This window comes from Argiope bruennichi, chromosome 2 (genome assembly GCF_947563725.1).
Source record: "Argiope bruennichi chromosome 2, qqArgBrue1.1, whole genome shotgun sequence".
Lineage (NCBI taxonomy): Eukaryota > Metazoa > Arthropoda > Arachnida > Araneae > Araneidae > Argiope > Argiope bruennichi.
Genome location: NC_079152.1, coordinates 145,084,165 through 145,106,397, shown reverse-complemented (window position 1 = coordinate 145,106,397; position 22,233 = coordinate 145,084,165). Strand labels below are relative to the sequence as shown.

General features: G+C 29.0%; 1 protein-coding gene across 8 annotated transcripts in view; it reads right to left on the bottom strand.

Moving 5' to 3' along the window:
• Window positions 1-22,233, bottom strand: part of LOC129991030 (semaphorin-1A-like) — a 631,522-nt gene that overhangs the window by 106,364 nt on the left and 502,925 nt on the right. For all 8 annotated transcript variants that reach the window (XM_056098199.1, XM_056098198.1, XM_056098197.1 and 5 more), the window contains 2 exons: window positions 19,083-19,190; window positions 18,721-18,808 (listed from right to left, as the gene is read on the bottom strand). In XM_056098199.1, coding sequence (XP_055954174.1) covers window positions 18,721-18,808; window positions 19,083-19,190 — 196 coding nt within the window. The remainder of the gene's footprint in view (window positions 1-18,720; window positions 18,809-19,082; window positions 19,191-22,233) is intronic.

The window sequence follows — 22,233 nt, the reverse complement described above, 5'->3', positions numbered from 1 at the left end:
CGCATTTTCTTTTTTTAATATTTTCAGAAATGTATTGTCTTTATAGCATTTTCAAAGGTTGTTTTTGTTTGTGTACTTTTATCAGGAAAATATATGAAGGTAGGTTAACATTCGATGGAACTTTTCTAATCATTTCGATCCCCTCCCGAAAATTTTTGGGGTTACACCCCGAGCATCTATATAAAGAATTTTAAGAATTTCAGTTTTATTAAATTATAAAAGTAAAGCTTGTTAAGAAACGGAATTTCCATTAAACCTCATTAATTATTTATAATTAATTAAAACGTTTAACTTAATCTAACATAACTTATTGTATAATAATTCAATAAGTTTCGATAGAATATCATATAAAACTTTTCGAAGATAGTTAGCATTCCTTCTTTATCCTCAGCTTTCTAATAAAGAATATTTTATGCAAAAATCCCTTTTTCACAATTATTCCTGAAGAATTTACATACTAAAAATAACATAAAAAATAAATTAATAAAAATAATCAATAATAACGAAATGTTAATTCCTTTTGGAAATCTAAAATACTGAATTGGTTTTATGTTTTACTCTCATGTTCTAAATAACATAAGAAAGATTTTAATTTGGATTTCCTGATTTTTAAAACTAAAAACTTTTTTTCTGTCACACATATGCAACGTTGTGCAAATAAACACCATATCAGCACCCAGTTTTAATTTAATAAATTTAAAATAGTCAAAATATGGGAAAGAAAAATTTAAATACGTTATCTTTTATCTTGTTCACATTGAGAGATGTCTATAACTTGGAAATTCTTTTGAGTATTCCTGTTTATTAAATATTTATTGAAAACTGAACTACTTGTTTTCAACAATCGAGGTTATTTCAGTTTCCTGTTGAAAATGTCTGCATTCATTTTCCATATTCTAGATGCATATTTAAGCTATTGCTCACTATATTTAAATACATTTTGTATTATTCTTCAAAAATTAATAATAAGATACCGGAAAATTTTTTTTCCTATATTTGAAAATAGCTATTTTCCAGAATTACAATTTTTCCAGGTACTACAAGATATTAAATTACTTGGTGAAACCGATTTTCCTATTTTATTTAAAAATAAAATTGCAGACGATAGAAATATCTTATTTACTATAAAGTTTTATGGCATTATATAAAGAGTTCTTTTTTTTATGTAAAGAGATCTTTTATTAAAAAATATAAAATAACAAGCGATACGAGGATTTCGTTTATATTTTGTATTATAATATTTTATATAAAAGTATTTTTACATTAAAAATATTGAATATATTTTAAAAGGATCGAATTAAGAGATTTCATTTAATAGAAACTTCGATGTATATACAACTTAAAAAAATATTGTAAGCGACAAAAAATTCAAATTCGATATTTTGAAGAATCTACAAGTTTTGGAGTTCATTGAATCCGAAAGACACATTTTTGTACTTTGAGGTACGTGGAGGAAATTCGATACAATTTATTCAAAATTAGATAGAACTCTTCGAAGTTCATTCAGAGGGAGCATGTTTATCCGACTATCTGAGTGCAAATAGGAACAATAGATAGGTTTTTAGGAAAATTTCGTATATGGGTTCAGATGTTGAGCATTATCAAATATGGAAATGAATCCCTCAACTTGTTGGCCTTTAATCTCTCTAGACTTTATCATACATATAAATGCAAATATTCAAAAATATTAATCATTTCATTTAATAAATGACTTAAATAAAATGTTGTATTTGATTTTACAACTATAATTGTAGCTATGCGTCAACATTTAGTCTCAATAGAATGAAATAAAAGATTCATATTATATATTCGGGTTTTTTTGGTATATATTAACTATATACCTCCATTAAACGCAAAAAAAGAATCGCTAAAAATTGCTCGCTTATTAGCTCTTTAGTAACTGTTGTCCACCAATGGCATACAATTATCACATAGGAACTGGTTTTCTTTATTATACTGCGAAGTACACAATTCTCATATGTGGATTCTGAAAATAAAATAAAGAAACGTAATTCAAATATTCACAGCCTTCTTTAAGATTCACAATTATATGCTAAGATGAGCGATGACAACTATATAAGAAAATATGCGAGAACGTTTCCGGGAGACCATACCGCAGGTTTTAATTAAAAGAATTTTAAATGTATATTTGGAAAGAAAATTCGATTCGTGAGTATCTATCTCTATAGATATAAAACGCTAACGTACGTGGCACAGTAATCGCTCTTATTACTTATTATGGAATGACAGCATTGAAATTTAAACATAGGCCGGGATAGCCTGGTTGGTAGAGCGTCGGATTCGCGTCCCTCAGGTTGCGAGTTCGAACCCCGCCGGCCGAAGATTCCCTGCGTGCTTGGTGGCTGACGTGGTCACAAAGTCCTCCATGTCGAGAGTAATACCACTGGGGGTACTGGATCAGGGGTGATCGTTCTCTGATTCAGGTCTCAATTACGATCTGTGAGTAAATGATATGTGTGACTGAAGTCCGCCCCGTAAAAAGGGTTGTGACGTGTGTGTAGCTAAGTCGTTCTCTTGGCCCTTGATGGCGCTACTATAGAAACAAGAGGCGCTCCCCCTCAGGCTAAAATCGGCTGTCTTCGAACAGCGGGCTTGTCCATGGCAAGTGCCATAAGAAACAACAACAACAAATTTAAACATACCGATGTTTGAAAATTTCAGTAGACTACTTTATTCATCGTTTTTACAGCTGCATTTAATTCAACCCTTCGTTAAATAAAATTATTATATTATGTTATAAATGCTATTCGCCGTCAGTTTATTCAATCAGAAGATATAAAAGAAATTAAGAAATAAACTTTATTCGGAAAGTTTAATAATAGAGAGTGAAAATAGGCTTAGCCATTCACTATGACTTACCTACTGGAAATAGGTGACCTCCAAAATTTTTAATTTCCCCAAAAAATGTTTTTGCATTATCTTAACACACAACAAAACTATCTCTTTAATGATATCGATTTCATTTCTATACAGTTTATTTTTCTTTACTTTAAATAAATTCTTTAATTTATAATGTTGTGATGCTTTTAATCTTAGGTTTAGTTTGGTTTGAAAAAAGCTTTTTAAGAGTATTGCTCTCTTCAGTTGCTTTCTTAATGCTATGAAATTCAAATTCATCCGTCAAAATATTCTGTCGCATGCTTTGGCCCGTGTTAAAATTAAGATAAAATTTTCTTTTTTTAGTCATTATTTCTGAAATAGGATTTTCACTTCTATTTATATTACATAGTGTATACACTTTTGATTAGTGCCCACAATAATTTACTGCAGAATGATTCATTTAAAGTCAAACTTTTAAGTTGTATCGAATAAAACTGAAATTTTTGAAAATAACATTCTATAAAAATCGTTTAACAATCTAAAACGTCAATAAGGTTGGAGAGCAAGCTGATCGCTAATGGTGGCTAACATAAAGATATTTTTTAAACAATGCCCCACTTATTACATGTCATTCATTTCTGATTTGATACTCTACATTTTCTCATTGATTTAAATTAATTGGGACCCATAAATATAGCAAGAAACCACTATCCATCCCTATCAAAATCCTTCCATAATAAATAAAGCAAGCAGTATTTGAATCCTCCCGCATAAGAGAAGAGCAACAACTTTCCATCCGAGGAGTAACCTTTACTGCTAAAATCCAAATTCCACTGCGGATACGTGATAGCTCAAAACAGAAAATTCATTCTTAAGTGATGGATGTAGAACGTATACGATGGAAAGGGGGGCAACTCAAATGACCTATCGTTATTCAGGATGGGCCGAGGAGGCCCCCTAATGACTGATATGTCAAGGAAATAGGTAGCACTCTCTGCCTTGGAAGAAAAACATTTTTTTCATCCTCGCAATATCTTTCCCTGTGATTTAAAGCCAAAACTTCGAATTCAATAATAACAGCACATTAGTCTAATATATCATGCCGAAAAAGCGGGGAGAAAATGGTTAGGAACACTTTAGGCGAAAGATGCGGATTTTTGTGTTCGGCTTTCTTCGTTCTGGTTCTGAGCGTACCATTTGCTGCTGCTGCTGGAATTTTTCTTTTCTTATCCATTTCTTTTCTTGTACATAAAAGAATTAGTATTGTTCGATTCAGCAGCATTTTCCATCCAAGAATCGTTGGAGGTGAAGGGGAAAAAATAATAACTTACAAATTTAAGGATGAGAAAAAAGTTTTGAAGAATGGAGATGAAATGATAAGAGCGATAGAAGGCGAGGGACGATTTCCTTTATTTTTAGATCTCTTGAAAATGGAAGTATATTTTCATCAATTTCTCTTATCTTTGAAAAAATTGCATTGTTTTCAGTCTTAATATCTATTTTTTAACTGTACAATTACATTACATTTGTACACAAAAAAATTGTTTTACTTAAGATTTTGTTCAGGCAATATTATTGCTATATCTTTTATACGTACAGATGGATTTATTAATTTTTACTGAATTTCAAGCCTTATAGCCTACTTTTAAACAATTAAGAAAATATTAAAATTTGTAAAAACGGTTGCAAGTTTAGAAATTGTTTTCTGAAACAGTGATTCTCATTAGTTAAATATCACTTTTTTAATTAAAAATTAAAACGTAATTGCACTTCCAGCACATGGATGTTAAATTGCATTAAATCCGCTTTATTCATGTTTTGACTGATTTGTTCGACACTATTATTTGTATCTATCCAAAATTATTGTATGAAACTATACTTAGTAAAAACAGTGTTTTAGGAAAGAACCTATCAATGAAGGGAAAAAAATTTATTATTTACTATTCATTGCACTTTACTTCCTTTTTTATAATCTAGAAATATATAGACAGAGGATATAATTATATAAAATAACACAAAAATACAGTTTTTATTTATCTGATAACAGATTAATAAAATATAAATAAATATCAGATTGCATTTTAAAATATCAGATAAATACAAATAATAATTTTTTATTACATTTCATAAATTAATTTTATAAATTATTTTTATTTTATTATTATAAATTATTTTTATTTTATTATTATAAATTATTTTTATTTTATTATTATAAATTATTTTAAATTAAGAAATATGTAGATAGAGGATAGATATACTTGATAAAATATAAGATTAAAATATAATTTTTAAAAAACTAAATATTTTTTTAATTATTCTTATTTTTACTATAATTTTTCTCACTTCATTTCTAAGCTCTTAGTTGAAAAAAAATCGGAAAGTTATAAAAAGAATAATTTTCGTAACATTATAACTGCCTTAAAAATTTCACTGGATCAAACTAAATAACAACTATTTAGTAGAAAATAAACTTCATTCTAAAGATAGACTCGTTCGCAGTGAATTCTTATCAATGCTGCGTTCAGTACTATTAGAATTTCTTATTCACAGGAAAACAGCCGGAAGTTGAGAAGAGCAGATGTTCGTGGCAACTTAAAGCGGAATAGCTGCAGGTCGAAGGACACGATCCATTTGCTGCAGCAATCATTCGAGGAACCAAGGATTTTTTTTAGCCTTATCAATGCAAAAAAATTGGGAAACGCGAAAAAAAATTCTCCAGAGAAACATCTCGTTCCTTAAGAAGGTTTACTGGGCATACACGAAATATGCAAAAGTATCTAGTTTATCAAATGGGATCCTGTTTTTTGAAGAATATATATATATATATATATATATATAGCTATAACGATATGCCAACTTTTTAAAAAACTGAATATATAGTTCTGAGTTTCAAGTAGTTATTTCGCAAAATATTTTGATTTATCTTCTTTTTTTCTGTTTAGAAATAAATTTAAATACCATATTTATATATGGATATATGGTGAAGGACATAGATAACTTATTAGAATATATATAGAAACAAATATTGTAAATCTATTCTTTTTAATATTAAATCGTTATATACAGCTTTCCCACCATTTCTTGATACTTCAAAAATATAAAGGAAAGTCTTTTTAATATAGAAAAAAATTAAGCATATATTATTATTCAAAAATAAGTCAAACATAGACAAAGTGATGTAAAGATAAATTGTAAAAAATATATAATAAAAATCCTGATCAGAAAAAAAAAAGACAAAAAAAAAGTATGCAAGTACACTTAATTTTTATCAGAAGTCTTTTTCTGGTATACAAGTTACGAAAAAAGTAAGCATGAAAAAAAGAGGACTCTTGGGAAATAGCATTACATTATCAGTACTAATGTATTCTCTTTTTATGTATGAAACTGCATGATCTTTTAGGAAAAGCGTCAAATAACTATGATAGAAGGGTCAGTGAATTCCCAAATGTGTATAATGATACCAAGAAAAGGATTATACCCTCTATAAACACAGAAGTCTTAAAAATAGACGAAATATTCAAAGATAATAATTAAGTTAAAAGAGTTTTTATGAATCTCCTTTTAATTTTTTAATAATTATTTGTACACTTGTATCCTATTAAAAAAATGCTTTGATTAAAAAAATTCGTTTACATTAGTTTTTAATATGATTAAAATATCTACAGAATTAGTCATTTAATAGCCGTGATGACCGATGATCAAAAATTTGTATTTTAACTTTGACAATCGCGCATTCGAATTCTGGAGGTCCGATATGCATTTAGGACTGTTGCAAGTTTAATTTATTATCATAAATTAAATTAAATAAATTACTATGATGTAAAAATTTGGCAAATGGAATACCAGTTTATGTTTTTTTATACATGAAATATCAAATGATAAAGTGCATCTCATAACACTTCACTAGGAGCCTATTCAATAAAACAGAGTTATTTAGCTTCGGTTATAGACATGAAGATGACAAATATGAACCAAATTTCTTGTTGCAGTGTTATTTGTCAACGATGCAACATTAGAAAATCCGTCTACGAATAATCCTCATACGAAATTAAACATGCGTCTAATAAAGATATAACATGCATGACATACGTCTAATAATGATATTAAATCATATTAAACTCTGTCTTTGTTTTTAAACTTTGACGGTGACAAATGTGAACTAAGTATCGCCTCCGATGTTGTCCTCGTCACACTTCCGTGGTTCAGTATTATAAAATATTTTATTATAGCATCAAAACATGTCAAAAGTTTTGTAAATTAAATAAAGTTATCGATTGTAAATTTTAACAATTTTAAAGTAGCAGGTGTACACTTAGTAAGGACACCGATCATTTGTCTACAGACCCAAATTATAATATTTCTCTTAATAGATTTCGAGAAGCCTCGGCGTAAGTATCAAAAGACATAAACTAAATCAAATCATCTGTCCAATTCTAATCATCCATTTGGTATATAAGTACTAAATTAAGAAAGATATTTCCAGAACAACCTCACATGAACCAAACGATAAAGCCAATCGTTTGTCTTGGAACAAAATTAAAACTTCTTTTCCAATAGTTTTCGCACAGGAATCAATGCATGAAATTAAATCATTTGTCTAATTCTAATTATCCAAGTTGGTTATATATGCATCAAGTAAGACAAGAGACCTCCGAAACCCTACCCGTGAACCAGGAACCAAACGGTAATGCCGATCGTTTTGCCTCAGAACAAAATTAGAAAACTTCTCTCAAAAGTTTTTGAGAAGCTTCTGTATGGGTATCAAAGTGAATGTATCAAATCAAATATTCTGTTCCAATTCTAAGCATTCAAGTTAGTATACATGCACCTAGTAAGGAAAATGGCCTCCTATGAACCATGGACCAAAAGACCACCCCAAAAGTTTGCTTTAATACAAAAATTATAAAATCTCTCCCAATCATTTTCGAGAGGCTTTATCACAGGCATTTAAGTCCATCCAATCGGACGATTTCTTTTAATTCTAATTATTCACGGTGAACCATTTATGAAGAAGTGAAGCAAGAGACATCCTCAGCAGCTCCCAAGAAGCACCTGAACAGAAGGAAATTCCTTCACCAGACGGAGAGCATCTGGAGCGTGAGAGATATATCCATATACATCTTTCCAATGCAGCCGATAATGTATGCAGAGCACATGTAGAAAACCCTCTTAACCCGGGGCAGAGGCGTAATAAAATTAAGCATTCAGAAAAATCCTCTCTTCTTGTTTACACACACATTACAACCTCCGAGTAAAGACTTCAATGAGAGAGAAACATGGAGGGAAAAAAATCTATCTACCCAAGCCTCTCTTTTCCTATCAATGATAGGGAAAGCTGGGTTATATATACGTGGCATGGAAAATAATGAAAGCTGATTGTTGCCCGCAGGAAATTTTCTGAGCCTTTGTTTGCAATCAATTTGTTTAATGGGATACGATTTATTTATTTCTGGAGAAGATTTTTAGTTAGAATATTTTTTTCCTTCTTGTTACGATCTTCTCTAGTAGAAATCGTTTTCACGTATTTTTACTTCACATAAAACGTGTGTTACCTCGCTGATAAGAGATTTAAATAAATTATTAATTTTTTTCGCTCCTCTTAAATCTTTTCGGGAAGCCTGTTTACTTTAGTATAATGTTTGTGTGTGCGCTTGTATTCGTGGAAGAGGTTTTTATTATTTGCTTACTACAATTACCTAAGAAGAGGGTATCACAAAAAGTACTTGCACTTTACTTAAAGCCTTGCAGTAATGGATTATACATTAATTATAATTCAAGGAACGTAAAGTAGCGAGGATTTTTTTTTTTTATGTTTCTTTCGAAAAATTATTCCGAGAAGAATTTTAAAGATGATTAAGCCTTAATCTGCCCTAAACAAACATTATTTAAGTACCATCTTAGAAGGGGTATTAGAGCATTAGATCCGCTCAATAATCTGATACTTGAGTTAAAATTCTTAGCGATATATCTAAGAGAATTTAAATATCGAATGGCCAATTAAACAAGCAAGAAGAAAAGAAAAAAAAAAATTATAATTTGAAACTATGTGTTTGAACTAAGGTTAACTTTCATGCCATTGATTTTGAAATACTCGATTTTCTCTACGCAAGCGCAATAAGACGCTTTTTTCGTTTAGCTTCGGAGCAAGGTATAGACTAAAGACTTTCCAGCTGTGAATCACGATGACATCTTAAATATACATATGTATCTTTCCACAATTTGTTAAAATGTAATGAGGATTTGAAACTTTCATCAAGCTACATGCAACGACCTGACAAAAAACATTGACACAATACGCAAACAAGTGATTCTTGTCGAATGAAAAGAAACGAAGAAACAGAACTAGTGACTTTTCACTTGCAAATGATATATAAGAAATACCATCTTTTTGTACACGTACATCCATTTCGCCTCATATGGCTCCAATCTGTACTTTGCTGAAACTTTTCAATACTAAACCGCCTCAACCTGGCCGTGAAAATGCTATACTAATAAACCATTTCTGGATAAGTTTCTTTTTGAAACGAGGAATTCAGGATGTAAAGCGAGGTCACCCTTAGAGATAACTTGCTTACGACTTATGCTTATGATGTACATTATTGATCCATTTACGACTTAAGAGAAGAAGGAAAAAAATGGCTTATTAGGCTTAGTAGTGAGAGGGTAAAGGCGACTTTTTCACGCAATTCCCCAGACCCTGTTGTGAGTCAATTCAATTTCGTACACATTATTTTTTAATCAGTTAGTAAATGTTTAGCAGATTTTGACGATGTTTAATAATAAATGCTTTTTTAATTCGCGAAAATTAAAAAAAAAATTTTTTTTGTTCATCCCTGATAATATTCAATGCGCCGAGGTTGAAGTGAATAGCTATAAATTCAAAAACAGGTCGCAATGTTTAGGAATTCTTGATGTAGAAAATTGAGTACAGTACACTCCCGATTATCCGCGGAATTGGGTGGCGCGGCCGCCGCGGATAACAAAAATCGCGGATAATCCGAAAAAAAGCTAAAAACGGGTATAGCAAAAAAGAAAAAAATCATTCCAACTTTGAACAATCGTTTTATGTACAATAAAACGTAAAATAAACAGCAGGAAATGTTTAACTAACTCTTACTATTTTAGTATATCACTCAAAACTAACCTAAAATGCATTTTGTTTATGAAAACAGAAAAGTGCCTTGTACTTACGAGAGGCGTCAAGGATACACAGAAAAATTAATACATATGTACTGTTTTAATACTGTAATGTATTATGTAATTACAAAAGCATAATTGTAAAACTGCACCTTTTTAAAAAAAATCAGTCAAAAAAAAAACTTTGTGTGGCAGGCGCGGATAACCCGCCCGAGGATAATCGGGAGTCTACTGTATTTGCTTCAAACATTTTCCCATTTATAAATTTTTTACAAATTTTGGTATAGGTTTATAATTTTGCTTACAAGTCTCCATATCTAATTTCATTGTATCCTTGAATTACCGTCAATAAGTCATTTGACAGATTTGGTCCGATAGGAATTCTAGGAATCTAATCTAAATTTCATCTAAAATAATTGTGTACATTTGAACTTTCGAGTTCCCATGAAACAGAAGTCAGAAGTCTTTTAAACTAAGAATTGGCAACAGGTGGCGGATTTAATTTGTAACTGAGGTAGTCTTTTTTTAAATTAGTAACTAATATATGCGCAACAAAAAAAAATATATTACATTTAAATTCCTAACAATATTTTATTTAAATCGTATTGTTGAAATTTAATTGATTACTGACTGAACATTACTATTTTGGTCATTTCTTAATCCATTTTTATGGCATCATATTTGTCAATGCTTGATGAAAGAAAATTACTATTTTTATACAAAGACATTTAAAATCACTTATTTTTAGTTACTTTAATAATAATAATTACCATTATCGTAACATTAAGAATAAATAATTGAATTCTAGTTACAATACCTTTAAGCAAAACAAAAATTAATTCATTTTAACAGGAAAAAAATATTTGAAGCTTAGTCTTTGAAAATACATATTTTATAACTTAAATTACTGACTTGCAACATTGAAGACATCAGTTTTGTAAACACAATTCCAAAACTGATATCTTAAGAAGAAAAAAAAAGGTTCACGATCCCTGACTTAGATGTTTTCGTCTGAAATTTTCTAGAAATGTCTAAAAATTAAGTTCCTAACTTTTGAAATTGTAGATTTATTCATCCTCACAAAAATAATCCCCCCCCCCACCGAAAAACAGTATCTATAGATTTTTGACATATGGAAAAGCCTTCAAAAGCTCGAGACACTGTTTATGATAGTTATAATACATTTTTCTTCTACTTCGTACATAAGAAAATATAAAGAAACTAATAGAAATCCTGATTAGAAAAAAATTTATGCAATCAAGATTTAGAAAATGGATGAAATGCTTTGTTTAATGCCCTAAAAGAATACAAAACAGTGTATCTGAAAAAAGGCAGAATGTTATAATTAATTAGCTTTCAAATGGATGTTTACCATTTTGGATGTTGCAATAAATAATGACACGATGGTCCAACTTCAAATCTAATGAAAATGTGTGGAATAGAATGTACCTTGAACTCATAATTAACAATGGTTTCTAATATACAAGACCATGTCCAGCAGAAATCTGAGTGGATTCTATTATAAATTGAGAATTTTCATTGAAAGAACACAATTAAATGAGCGAGATGGGAATATGAATTTGTATGATTCAAATTTCTTCGAGCTCTTTATAATTTGGAAATGTAAATTGCATCTTAAAACTTTTATACAAGTTTGCAAATAGACGATGCAAATCATGGCTTAGTTAAAATAATAAAGATTTTGATAGATTTCAGAAAATGTGTATTAAATAAATTAAAAGTATCATCATCAAGAATTGCAATAAATAAGTTAGAATTCAGGTTACATAACGGGTTAATTAGAAATTATAATAAACAAGTTTATTTTTAAAGAAGGAATAGCACAATTTAAAATGTTAACGAATTCTAATTCAGAGGGAAAATGCCATTTTATAGGTTGATCCCGACCCAAAATTTAAAAGAAAACATTTCATATAATTGAACTTTGCGAATGAATGCATGATTATTTCATGCTATTAAATTTCTTATTTGAATAGTGTAACTACATTTTATATCCAATATCATCAAAATATATAGCAAACTAGGGCAGCGTTTCTCAATCTTTCAGTATTCGTGGCCCAGTTTTCAATCATAATTTTCCTCTCGCCCCCCCCCCCCCGCTTACAATAAAAAGTATACAGCAATAATGTATATAGAGTATTTTGTATTCCGTTTTTCAGTTATTTTTTACTAACTGCCAATATTAATTGGCGATAAACCACATCTGGCATTTTGCAAAGCGGGCAGTGAATAGATGAAGCGAATGAAAGCGGGGAAAATTTAAATATTATATTTGAAACAAAAACCAAATTGGGAGATAACGTTAAAAGAATATGAAAGTAAAAAAATTCTTTAATGAAAGTAACCTAGACGGGGTGAGCTAAATTTAGAAACTAGGAATACATTTTTTTTCAAATAATAAAAGAAATAAAACAGAAGCATGACTAAAAAGAGAAAAAAATAAGTAATGTTTGTGGAAGAGAATCCACACGACCGATGCCGTCTCGAGCATGCGCAGATGTTTTCCCATAGGAAGAAGGAAAATGTTTGATAATGCAAGTTTCAATTCCAGCAAGTTTTCAATAGGAGATTGTAGAAACTATGTTTGGAGATAATTTTTCAAAACAATAGCTGTCCGCACCTGTTTCAAATGATACTGTTGCTCGTCGAATTGGTGATATAGCTGAAGATGTACAGTATCAGTTTGTTTCGAAGTTGCGTGACAAATTGTTTTCAATACAGCTTGATGAAGCAACAGATAGTAATAAAGATGCTCATTTAATTGTCTATGTTCGATTTTGTGATAATATGTCAGTAGTAGAAGAACTACTTTTCTGCAAACCAATAGAACTCAAAACAACGGCCCTCGCATTATTTGCTATTTTAAATGATTTTATGAACGAATCAAACATAGAATGGAAAAATTGCGTCAGAGACATGGGTTCGGTACATTCAGCTTTACTATTTTATTGTAAGATGGTTATCACGTGGGATATTTTTGCAACGTGTTTTTGAATTAAGAGAAGAAATCGCCATTTTCCTAGAAGAAGAAAACATACCGGAGGCCGAGAATTTTCGCGATGGTTTATTTGTGATGAAATTGAGCTACTTGGTCGACATGTTCGAGAAATTAAATAACTTGAATCTTCAACTCCGAGGAGCAAATACATATATGCTGGATACGAGTCATAAAGTTAATGCTTTTTGTGGAAAATTGGAATTGTGGAGCAGAAATTTAAAGCAAAGAAATCTAACAATGTTTGCAAATATGGATGATTGTACTAAAACTTGCAAGGCTGAAGACGTAGTAACCACTGAAAATCATTTAGCCATGCTGGCAAAGAATTTTAAAAAGTATTTTCTTGCTGATGACAAACTGATGGCAAGTTACGAGTGAGTTAGGGATCCATTTCATAAGACTCCTGAAGGGCTCTCAATCGATGAGGAAGAAAAATTCACAGACTTCACGACAAGTGGCGAAACTATAGACAATTTAGAAATAAATCACTATTTGAATTTTGGGCATGAGTAGAGGATGATTTTAATTACACTAAAAACAATGGCATTTCGCATTCTATTACCATTTTGAACATCTACCTTTGAGAAACTGGATTTTCTGCTGTGGCTACTTTGAAGACAAATATAGATGTCGGCAGACCTGAGAGTGGCTATTTCTAATATTAAGCCTTCCTTCGAAAAACTTTGCTCTACAAGACAGGCCCCAGGGAGTCACTAATAATTATTAAATTTGTTTTAATTTAGTATGTCGTTTTACTTTAATAAGTTATTAAATATGTCGAAATGTATTTTGTTTTCTATGTGTATGTGTGCTTTCCTTTCAGTCAATTAATCAATTTTTCTAAATAATATTTTCTCTTGGATATTCTCGCGCCCCCCTTCTAGTGTGCTCGCGCACCCCTAGGGGGGCGCGCCCCACAGGTTGAGAATCGCTGAACTAGGGGATTGTGGAATAATGGAATAATAAGTGAAAATTCATTACAGAATATGCAACATTAAACAGAAAATTATATAATATATGATAAATGTTACAAAATACAATTAAAAGTTCTGTTTTTTATGTCCTGCGAGATTTGCTAATATCGACATGCAATTATATTTGCTTTTAATGCTCCTTATTTGCCTCGCAAGTAATATTAGAGGGCAATAATCTGATAAATAGAATCTACTATAATAATGTTTTTAAATGGAATTTAAGGCCGGATGGTAAAGCTTTAATTTAGGGATTGGAAAATGCAAGGTTCTAAATTTGATTTCAACACAAAGTCCATTGTGCATGTGGCCTTGCTAATATTAAATGGGACAGTGAGAATAAAATGTTTTCTTTTGTCGCACAATGTGGAAGTTCATTAACCGCCATTTTTATCTAACTACAATTCAAAATTATAAGGTTTGCCTCAAAATAGTCCAAACGTTCCAGTTGTTTTAAAAAGAAATGCCTATATACCTAAAGTCAACTCAAATTAGAAAATATTACATTTTTTTCCCCAACACAATAAAAATAATAAAAAATAAAGTATTTTTTGTGATTTCGAGGATTTAATACTTTCTGATTTTTTTAAAAAAATATTTTGAATATTTGGATCGTCAGTTTTTTCCCATTGATTAAAAAATAATCAAATCGGGCAGTTAACTCATCGGCAGTTTTCATCCTCAAAAGAAACTGATCAAAATATTAGATTAGTTTATTCCCGTTATAGCTGTGATTATCTTTTCTTACTAAAGTGGCATACAACTGTCACTTAACACTAATATATATTCCTGCACCAGTGCCTTAAAGGTTTCAATATTTTCATAGTGAACTTTACTAACTTAATAATGTTGTTTAAACTCGTAGCTACTGATTGTATATAGTTATTCTTACATTGTTACTAAATTTTGATATTATTGATTAAACTGTGATTGAAAATAATGAAGATAATGTGGTTAAAGGTAAGGTGGTTGAAGATGATGAAGATCCGTGGTTAAAGATAAGAAAAACGCAATGCGCTAAAGGCCATTTTGATTTCTTAGTAAAATTAGATTGAAACAAGGAAGGAAAAAATGATAGTGAAGAATTAAATAGCAATAACCATTCAGAAATATTCATTGGCATGTATATACTCCACATGAGGTCTAAATGAAATCAGCAACAAAATATTAAACTGATTTTTTTCAAAATACACTTTATTTGCGTATAAAATCAGATAACGCCTTTTATTCATAACTCTGAGGATAGTCTGAATCTAACGGCATCTGTTGGCTTTCTTTTTAACACTTCTGCTTTCAGGTTTATGTTGATCGAGTCGATTTGGAAAAAAAGCCGACGAAATATATCCCACCCGCGCAGGAAACTTTGGTGCGTACTTTTTTTAATGCGTTCTGGATTTATACGCGCGAATCTCTTTTTCTCCTTAACGGGAAAATGATGTTTTTCGCCGAATCCCCCGCCCTGTATTTAGAGGGGGGGGGGTAATGGCAATGTATTTGCGTGATGCATTTTTTCAGTTTGGGGTGGGTGGGCGAAGGGCAGTTCTATGAAAGAAAGAAAAAAATCATTTTTTATTTTACTTTTTGTTTTTAAGGAATCGATATTTGCTGTGGAATAATCATTATCTATTCTTCTCCTTTTTAAATGAAAATTTTGCGTTTTATAGAAAGCACATTTTATTAAAAAAAAAAAATAACAGTTTATTTAAAATAGATAGGATGAATTAAAAAAAATTTCTTCCTTTTTTGAGGTTAGAAATTAATAGTACATAAAGATCATATAAAATGTAATATTTTGGTTATAAAAAATATAAACGGTGTATTAGAAATAAATTAATACTCTTAAATAACTATTTCGACTTCTTCGGAAAATACGTATCTAAATTGTGTCGAAAAATTTACCTATATTTACTACTTATTACTCCTGATGAACAAATTCGTCATAAAGCAAAATATTGTACTTTTTCCATGACGAGTATACTCGTCAAAAACAGTTAACGGGTTAAAGAAATCCAAACAGAAATAAAATAAAATGAAGTGCACAGAAATGCAACTTAGTTGATATTTATATCGGAAACTTATTTGTAGTATAATATAATTATTATAATAATTAGTTTCGCAAATTTTAGTTTTGCTTAGTAAATAAATTTTCTTTAAAAGCAGATGATGTATAAAGTTGTAAGATACTAAATTGAGCAAACACTTTATTATTTCATACTGAAAAGAAAATTCAAAAAATTATTTAAATTGTATTGTTTTAATAATTTGAAATAAATGATAAATTATTAATAGCATTCATTAATGGTATTGCATAGTTAATTATTAATGAATTTGCTATTAAAGATTTTTTTCATTTAAGAAAAAAATCATATTGAATTATATATATATATATATATATATATATATATTTAATAATCATTAAGTTAGTTTAACATGATTTCGAAATTCATGATTTTTTTTACTTATTTTACTTTATATTGTTTATGTAGTGTTCAATCAATATAAAATCTGAAAATCGAGCAAGCTCCCTTAAATTTAATACGTATTTTATGCCTTAGAAATTGTATTACAGTGGTAGTTAAATTGAACTCAAACAATAATAATATATAAAGATTAATAAATTTCTAAATGATTAAAAAAAAGATTTCTGCTAATCTATACTTATTATAAAGCTCAATGTGTGTGTGTGTGGATGTGTGTTGGCTCTCTACAGGCCAGACCGTTCGACCAACAGCTACGAAATTTGGCACGTGTATACCTTGGAGGCCGGGGATGTGCACCTGGGGGTTATTTTTTCAAATTTTTTATTTAAAATTTTATTTATTTAAAAAGTAAGCGAAATTTTAGCGTGTTTCTGCTATAACTTCCGAAAATATTACCGCACAAAAAAATTTTTTACATCAAATTAAAGATCAAAAATTTATCTTTTAAATGAAACCGATGTTTTAACCTTAAAATTAAATTTCTATTTTTAATGAATTTTTAAATAAATAATTTAACTATATTTTTCAACAATTTTTTTCGTACAAAATAAAAATAAAATTTAAGCTGCACGAGCACGTTTCGCATTCATGGGGAAAAAATTAGCTTTTTTCAAAGTGTTGCCATCACATCGATTAAAGCTCCATTTAAAAATAAATTAAATCTTTTTGGAAATGAAATCTGCAAAAATATGATTTTCGTCACGTGTCTGTAGGAAATGAAACAAATATGAAATATTATTTTTTTCTAAAAAATAAATTCAAAAAAATTATTTTATGATCTTTTACACTATCTGTATTATTAATTCAATAAATCAGTTTTATTTTAAGGCAAGTTTTGTTTAATATGAACAGGATATCCATTCAAATCAGGGCCACACTGCTAATTTGTAAACCCTTAGTAATAGACACAGATCTGCTAAAATGGTCTAAATGGAAAATGATTATATTTTATGTAACTTGATCCAATAAATACTCTAATATATAACGAATTTTTGATTTTACATAAAGCTTCTGCTGTGGAAATCACGTTTAACAAAATGTTCTTGAAACACTAATATTTTAAATAAAGAATTAATTTCCAATCAACAAAATCAATCACTTAAACTGACTGATTTATAAAAATTTTGAATATCACTATTAAAAAAAAAAAAAAAAAAAAAAGGATAATTTTAGATTTTCCATTGATCGTTTTAAAGAAAATACGCCAATCAGCGAGCAGGTTTCTCAAGATTAATTGGCCTAAGATTATGAAAATGTTGAGTTTTTCTAAATTTTTAACATTCAAAACTTCATAAATCAGTCTTAGTTAATCGTGGAAAATAGAAACATTCAGAATATGATACCTTACTGCAAACAACAGAATATGATACCTTACTGCATAAAATTTAGACTTCATAATTTTTGAAATATATTTATATGCCGGAACAAAATATTATTTTTGATTTCATTTCAATCCTTTTGAAAGCAAAACTAAAAACTGAATTTTTTGCTGAATCTGAGAAATTTTTGTTGAATTATTCTTTGAGATATTACGCAAATTATGAAAAATATTTTGTAGTTCACATAAGACTTAAATACCGAACGATTCTGTTTGCAGTACTCATATTCAATAATAATAATAATAAATAAATAACAACAAAAATGATAAATAAAATAAAACGCTTGGTTTCATTAAAAAATAACTTTACATTAATTGCAATTTCATCATTTCCACTTTAATTTAAAGTTGAAGTTTTACCGGAAATGACAACAAATTAGCAATATATATATATAGTAAATTGAACGAAACGATCTAAACAACAGTATAAGTTTGGTATGACTATCAAAATTTGAAGATTAAAAATGTTTTGTTTGAGAAGCTATTAAGAGACCAACCAGTTACATAAAATATTTAATTGAAAATTGTAGCGAGCGGTAATACTGGTGAACCGGCTGGTCGCCAAAGGCGGCTAGTACAGTAATAAAAACAATCATAGCAATTTGCATTTCATCTTAATTAGCTTCTTTATTATGCTATTCAAAATTTTTAACCATTATCATTCGTAGAATATCAATAATAAAACCAATCTTCTAACAACATTCTTTTTATGTAACACGTTGTAGTACATATCACGATTTTGGCTTTATACTATTTTGATGGAATAAGGCACGTACATTTCCTTATCAGGATTTCAACACAGGACGGAATAAACAATTCGCGTTAGAGGAAGAATGAATATAGATATCAGAGATATTTTAAATAAAAAAAAATAAAGCAGAATATGCTATTTACCTGCAAATATAGCCGTGCTATTATGATTAGGATCATACGGACAAAGACCTTCTCCAGACTGTTCTTTTGTAACAATATAATCCGTGGGCTGAAAAAAGATGTTTGAATTAAGAAAAAGAAAAAAGTCATCAATTATTTTTTATAAAATAGATACAAATTTACACAGTTGAAAAAATTATACAGTTAGGAGTCATTTCTTAACTACTCATTTTAAGTACCATTGTTTTCGAAATGTTACATAAAAATTCAGCAGCTAATTATTTTCAAAATTAAGGATTAAGTAAAATTTTCGATTGAAAAATATACAAAACAGTAATAAGCTCAGAACTACTTCACAGCCAAAATTATGCCAAATTTCTTACCGTCTGCTTATAGTTTCGACACATAGGTTTAAAAGCATTCGTTCCACAGACCAAAATGGTATCTTCTGATTTCCTCGCCAAAACCCGGATGTAATTTTGACATTCCTCCTAAAATGAGAAAACAGAGCATTGTTAATTTTTTAAAAAATAATTTCCATTAGTTATATGATTTTTAAAATATATATATATATATATATATATATATATATATATATATATATATATATATATATATGCGAAGTGATTATTGCACTTGTGATTTAACAACAATAAAATATTTATGAAGAAAATAACATAATGAAGCGGTTACATAATTCTACTACCTTCTCTTATGACACCACAGATGGCGTTACCTTATTAACATCAAGGTCCTTCTAACATCAATATCTTCCTAACATGGTCCTTCTTGGAGGTCATTATTGGATTGTATTCTAAGCGTGTGTCATGTATTTTCTTGTTCGTGTTTGTTTTGTCTTGTGAAATGTGTAACTTAGAAAATAATTAAATAAATGCTCCTGAAACTCGTCTAATATTTTTATCTACCTCATAATGAAGTTATTAAGAGTATAGTCCCTCTACAATAATAAATTACAGTTTTGAGATAATTTAATCACCGCTGTGTTTTAAGTAAATATTGACTACATTGATTGATCTATTGATCCCGAATTCGCTTTTATTAAATTTTCCGAAATGTCCTTTTCCCAACTAAAACAAGATATCCTTTTTCCTTTTCCATTTAAACAAGATCCTTTTTCCTCTATAAAAAAAAGATATAAATATGAAAGTTCTTTGATATTTATTGATGGTAGATATATGGCCATAACTTTTCTTTTGCTCTTTACATTCGATCAAATAGTAATTGCATTTCAACATTCCATATACAAGTGGAAAGTAACGTTTTTATAGAGTTTGCATATAAAAAGGCGAATGCAAGTTGCCAATCATTGTTTTCTGAAAAGTAAAGTTGAAGTAAAGTGCAGTTTAAAAGTTAATAACCAATAAAATTTTTTATTTAATTTATTACATAATTTAATCCAGTTGTTATTAAATACATCCCATTAATTAGGAAACAAATAAGGCAAATGATTCACAAATATTCATCCTTGTAAAAATTCATACAATATGATAGAGACCATAAACTTTAACAAATCTACATATGACATACACAAGCAATTTATTGATTATCTTATTTCCAAAATTGATGTCGTCTCGTGTTACAATAAAATTCAAATGTCATTATCATCAGTGTGGTTGGTATACAAGGGCTATATATATAATACATTAATCATGTTGATAACACCGCTTCTTAAAATAACGTGCCTTTCTAAATTTCAGTTTAGGCCTGAATATTATAGGATAAAATATCCAAAAAAATCAATAACTAAATAAAAGGTAAATTAAAAAAAATCAGAAACAATTAAACAGTTAATTATTTAAAATTTTCAGAGAATGGCAAAGAGGAAAAAAAAATATATGGTTAGTTCATTTACTATAATTAATGGTTTCTCTTATGACTGATTGATTTCCATAAGTCCTATTAGGTTGGACTTATTCTTCGCAAAGTAGTTAGAAGGGAGAATTTTTCCGAATTTAACTTTTAAAAAGATTAATTCTTGTTTTTTTAATAGGAACCATGTTTTAAGAAGTTTAAGCGAGACAATAGGATGTATTTAATTCATATTTGATACAATTTTTCAATTCAGGATAATGAATTGGAAATTCGGATTGAAAAAGGAGGTCTGGACACTTTAATGAATAAATAAAGTAGATTCGTGTTTATTTAATTTTATTTAAAATTATTTTGCATTCCAAACTTTTTTAGAAATTCATTCTAGTTCAGTTTCTAATATAAATAAAGCAACTAATAAGAACTATACAAGTAGATTCAGTGTAGTTTCAATCAGATACGGAACACTTTTCAAATCTGCGTCCAAACAATAAAAGTTAAGAGGGTCCTAGTTAATCTAGAATCCTCTTTCGTCACTTAATTATTTTTTTCTTAGCATTAGATACTAAAAACATCATTTCAACAAACAGTGAATAAACATATTTATATGTCTACAATGACTATTAAATATTTCTAAAGAAAGAATAATTAGCTGTTTCAAGATATGTTATCTAAAATTTTAATGAAAAAGGAAATACATAGGAGGAAAAATGGAAATGAGATTCTAGGTATGTAAAATCAGTCTAAGGAGCAATTTTAATGCTTAATAAATTAAAACTGGATGTCCTACTTTTGAAGGCAAAATTAAAATGCTATTCCAGATTTCGAGATTCATTATGTAGGCGAATCCAGACGTGATTGAGTGTAGACATCATTTCCTTATTCTCCTTTTTTAATTTTTGACATGAATGTAAGAAGAATTTTTATTCTTTTCTCAGTCTTGTTTTAGACCTAATATATATTATGAACATAGTTATGAAATAAATCGTATCTTCCTTGTCTTTTCAGGATTCGTTCAGAGATTCTAAATACTTTAATAGTCTTTTTTTAATGCCATAGTATATTTTGTAATTCAATGGCTTTAGAATTATTTTATCAGCATTCTGCTTAGATTATAATCAGTTTTCATTTGCCAAAAATGCTATAAAATTAAAATATTTAGAGACAGTAAAAAATGAAATGAAATTTGAAGAAACTTGGAAAGGAAATATGCAAACATCAGCATAAAGGAGATTTTTTCCATTAATTTATTAAAAAAACTGGAAAAATTTCAAAGTGTGGAACATTATAAATCGATATACAGATTGTAAACTGAAGTTATTTTATACTCGCATTTAATAGATGCATTTGAAAAATAATCAGGTGGTTTTACTGGCTTGTCAGTCTGCTCTAATAGTAAAAGTTCGGGAAAGAAGTCTATAGTAAAATACGAAAACATTGAAAAAAAATCAACAGATTTCTATGATGACGCTATTATTTTAATAAGAGCGACACTTAACGAATCACTATAAAATATTTATGAAACTTAGTGTAATGCAAAAGTTAAATGTTTAAAAGACTTTTCAAAAAGATTCATTATTGATAAAATGAAAGCAAGAAATAATCTATCACACAAACAGATCTATACAAACTAAACAATGATAGTTAACATCTTGCAGCTGATAAGAAAGACGTCTACAATTTAAATACTTTTTCTTATAGTTT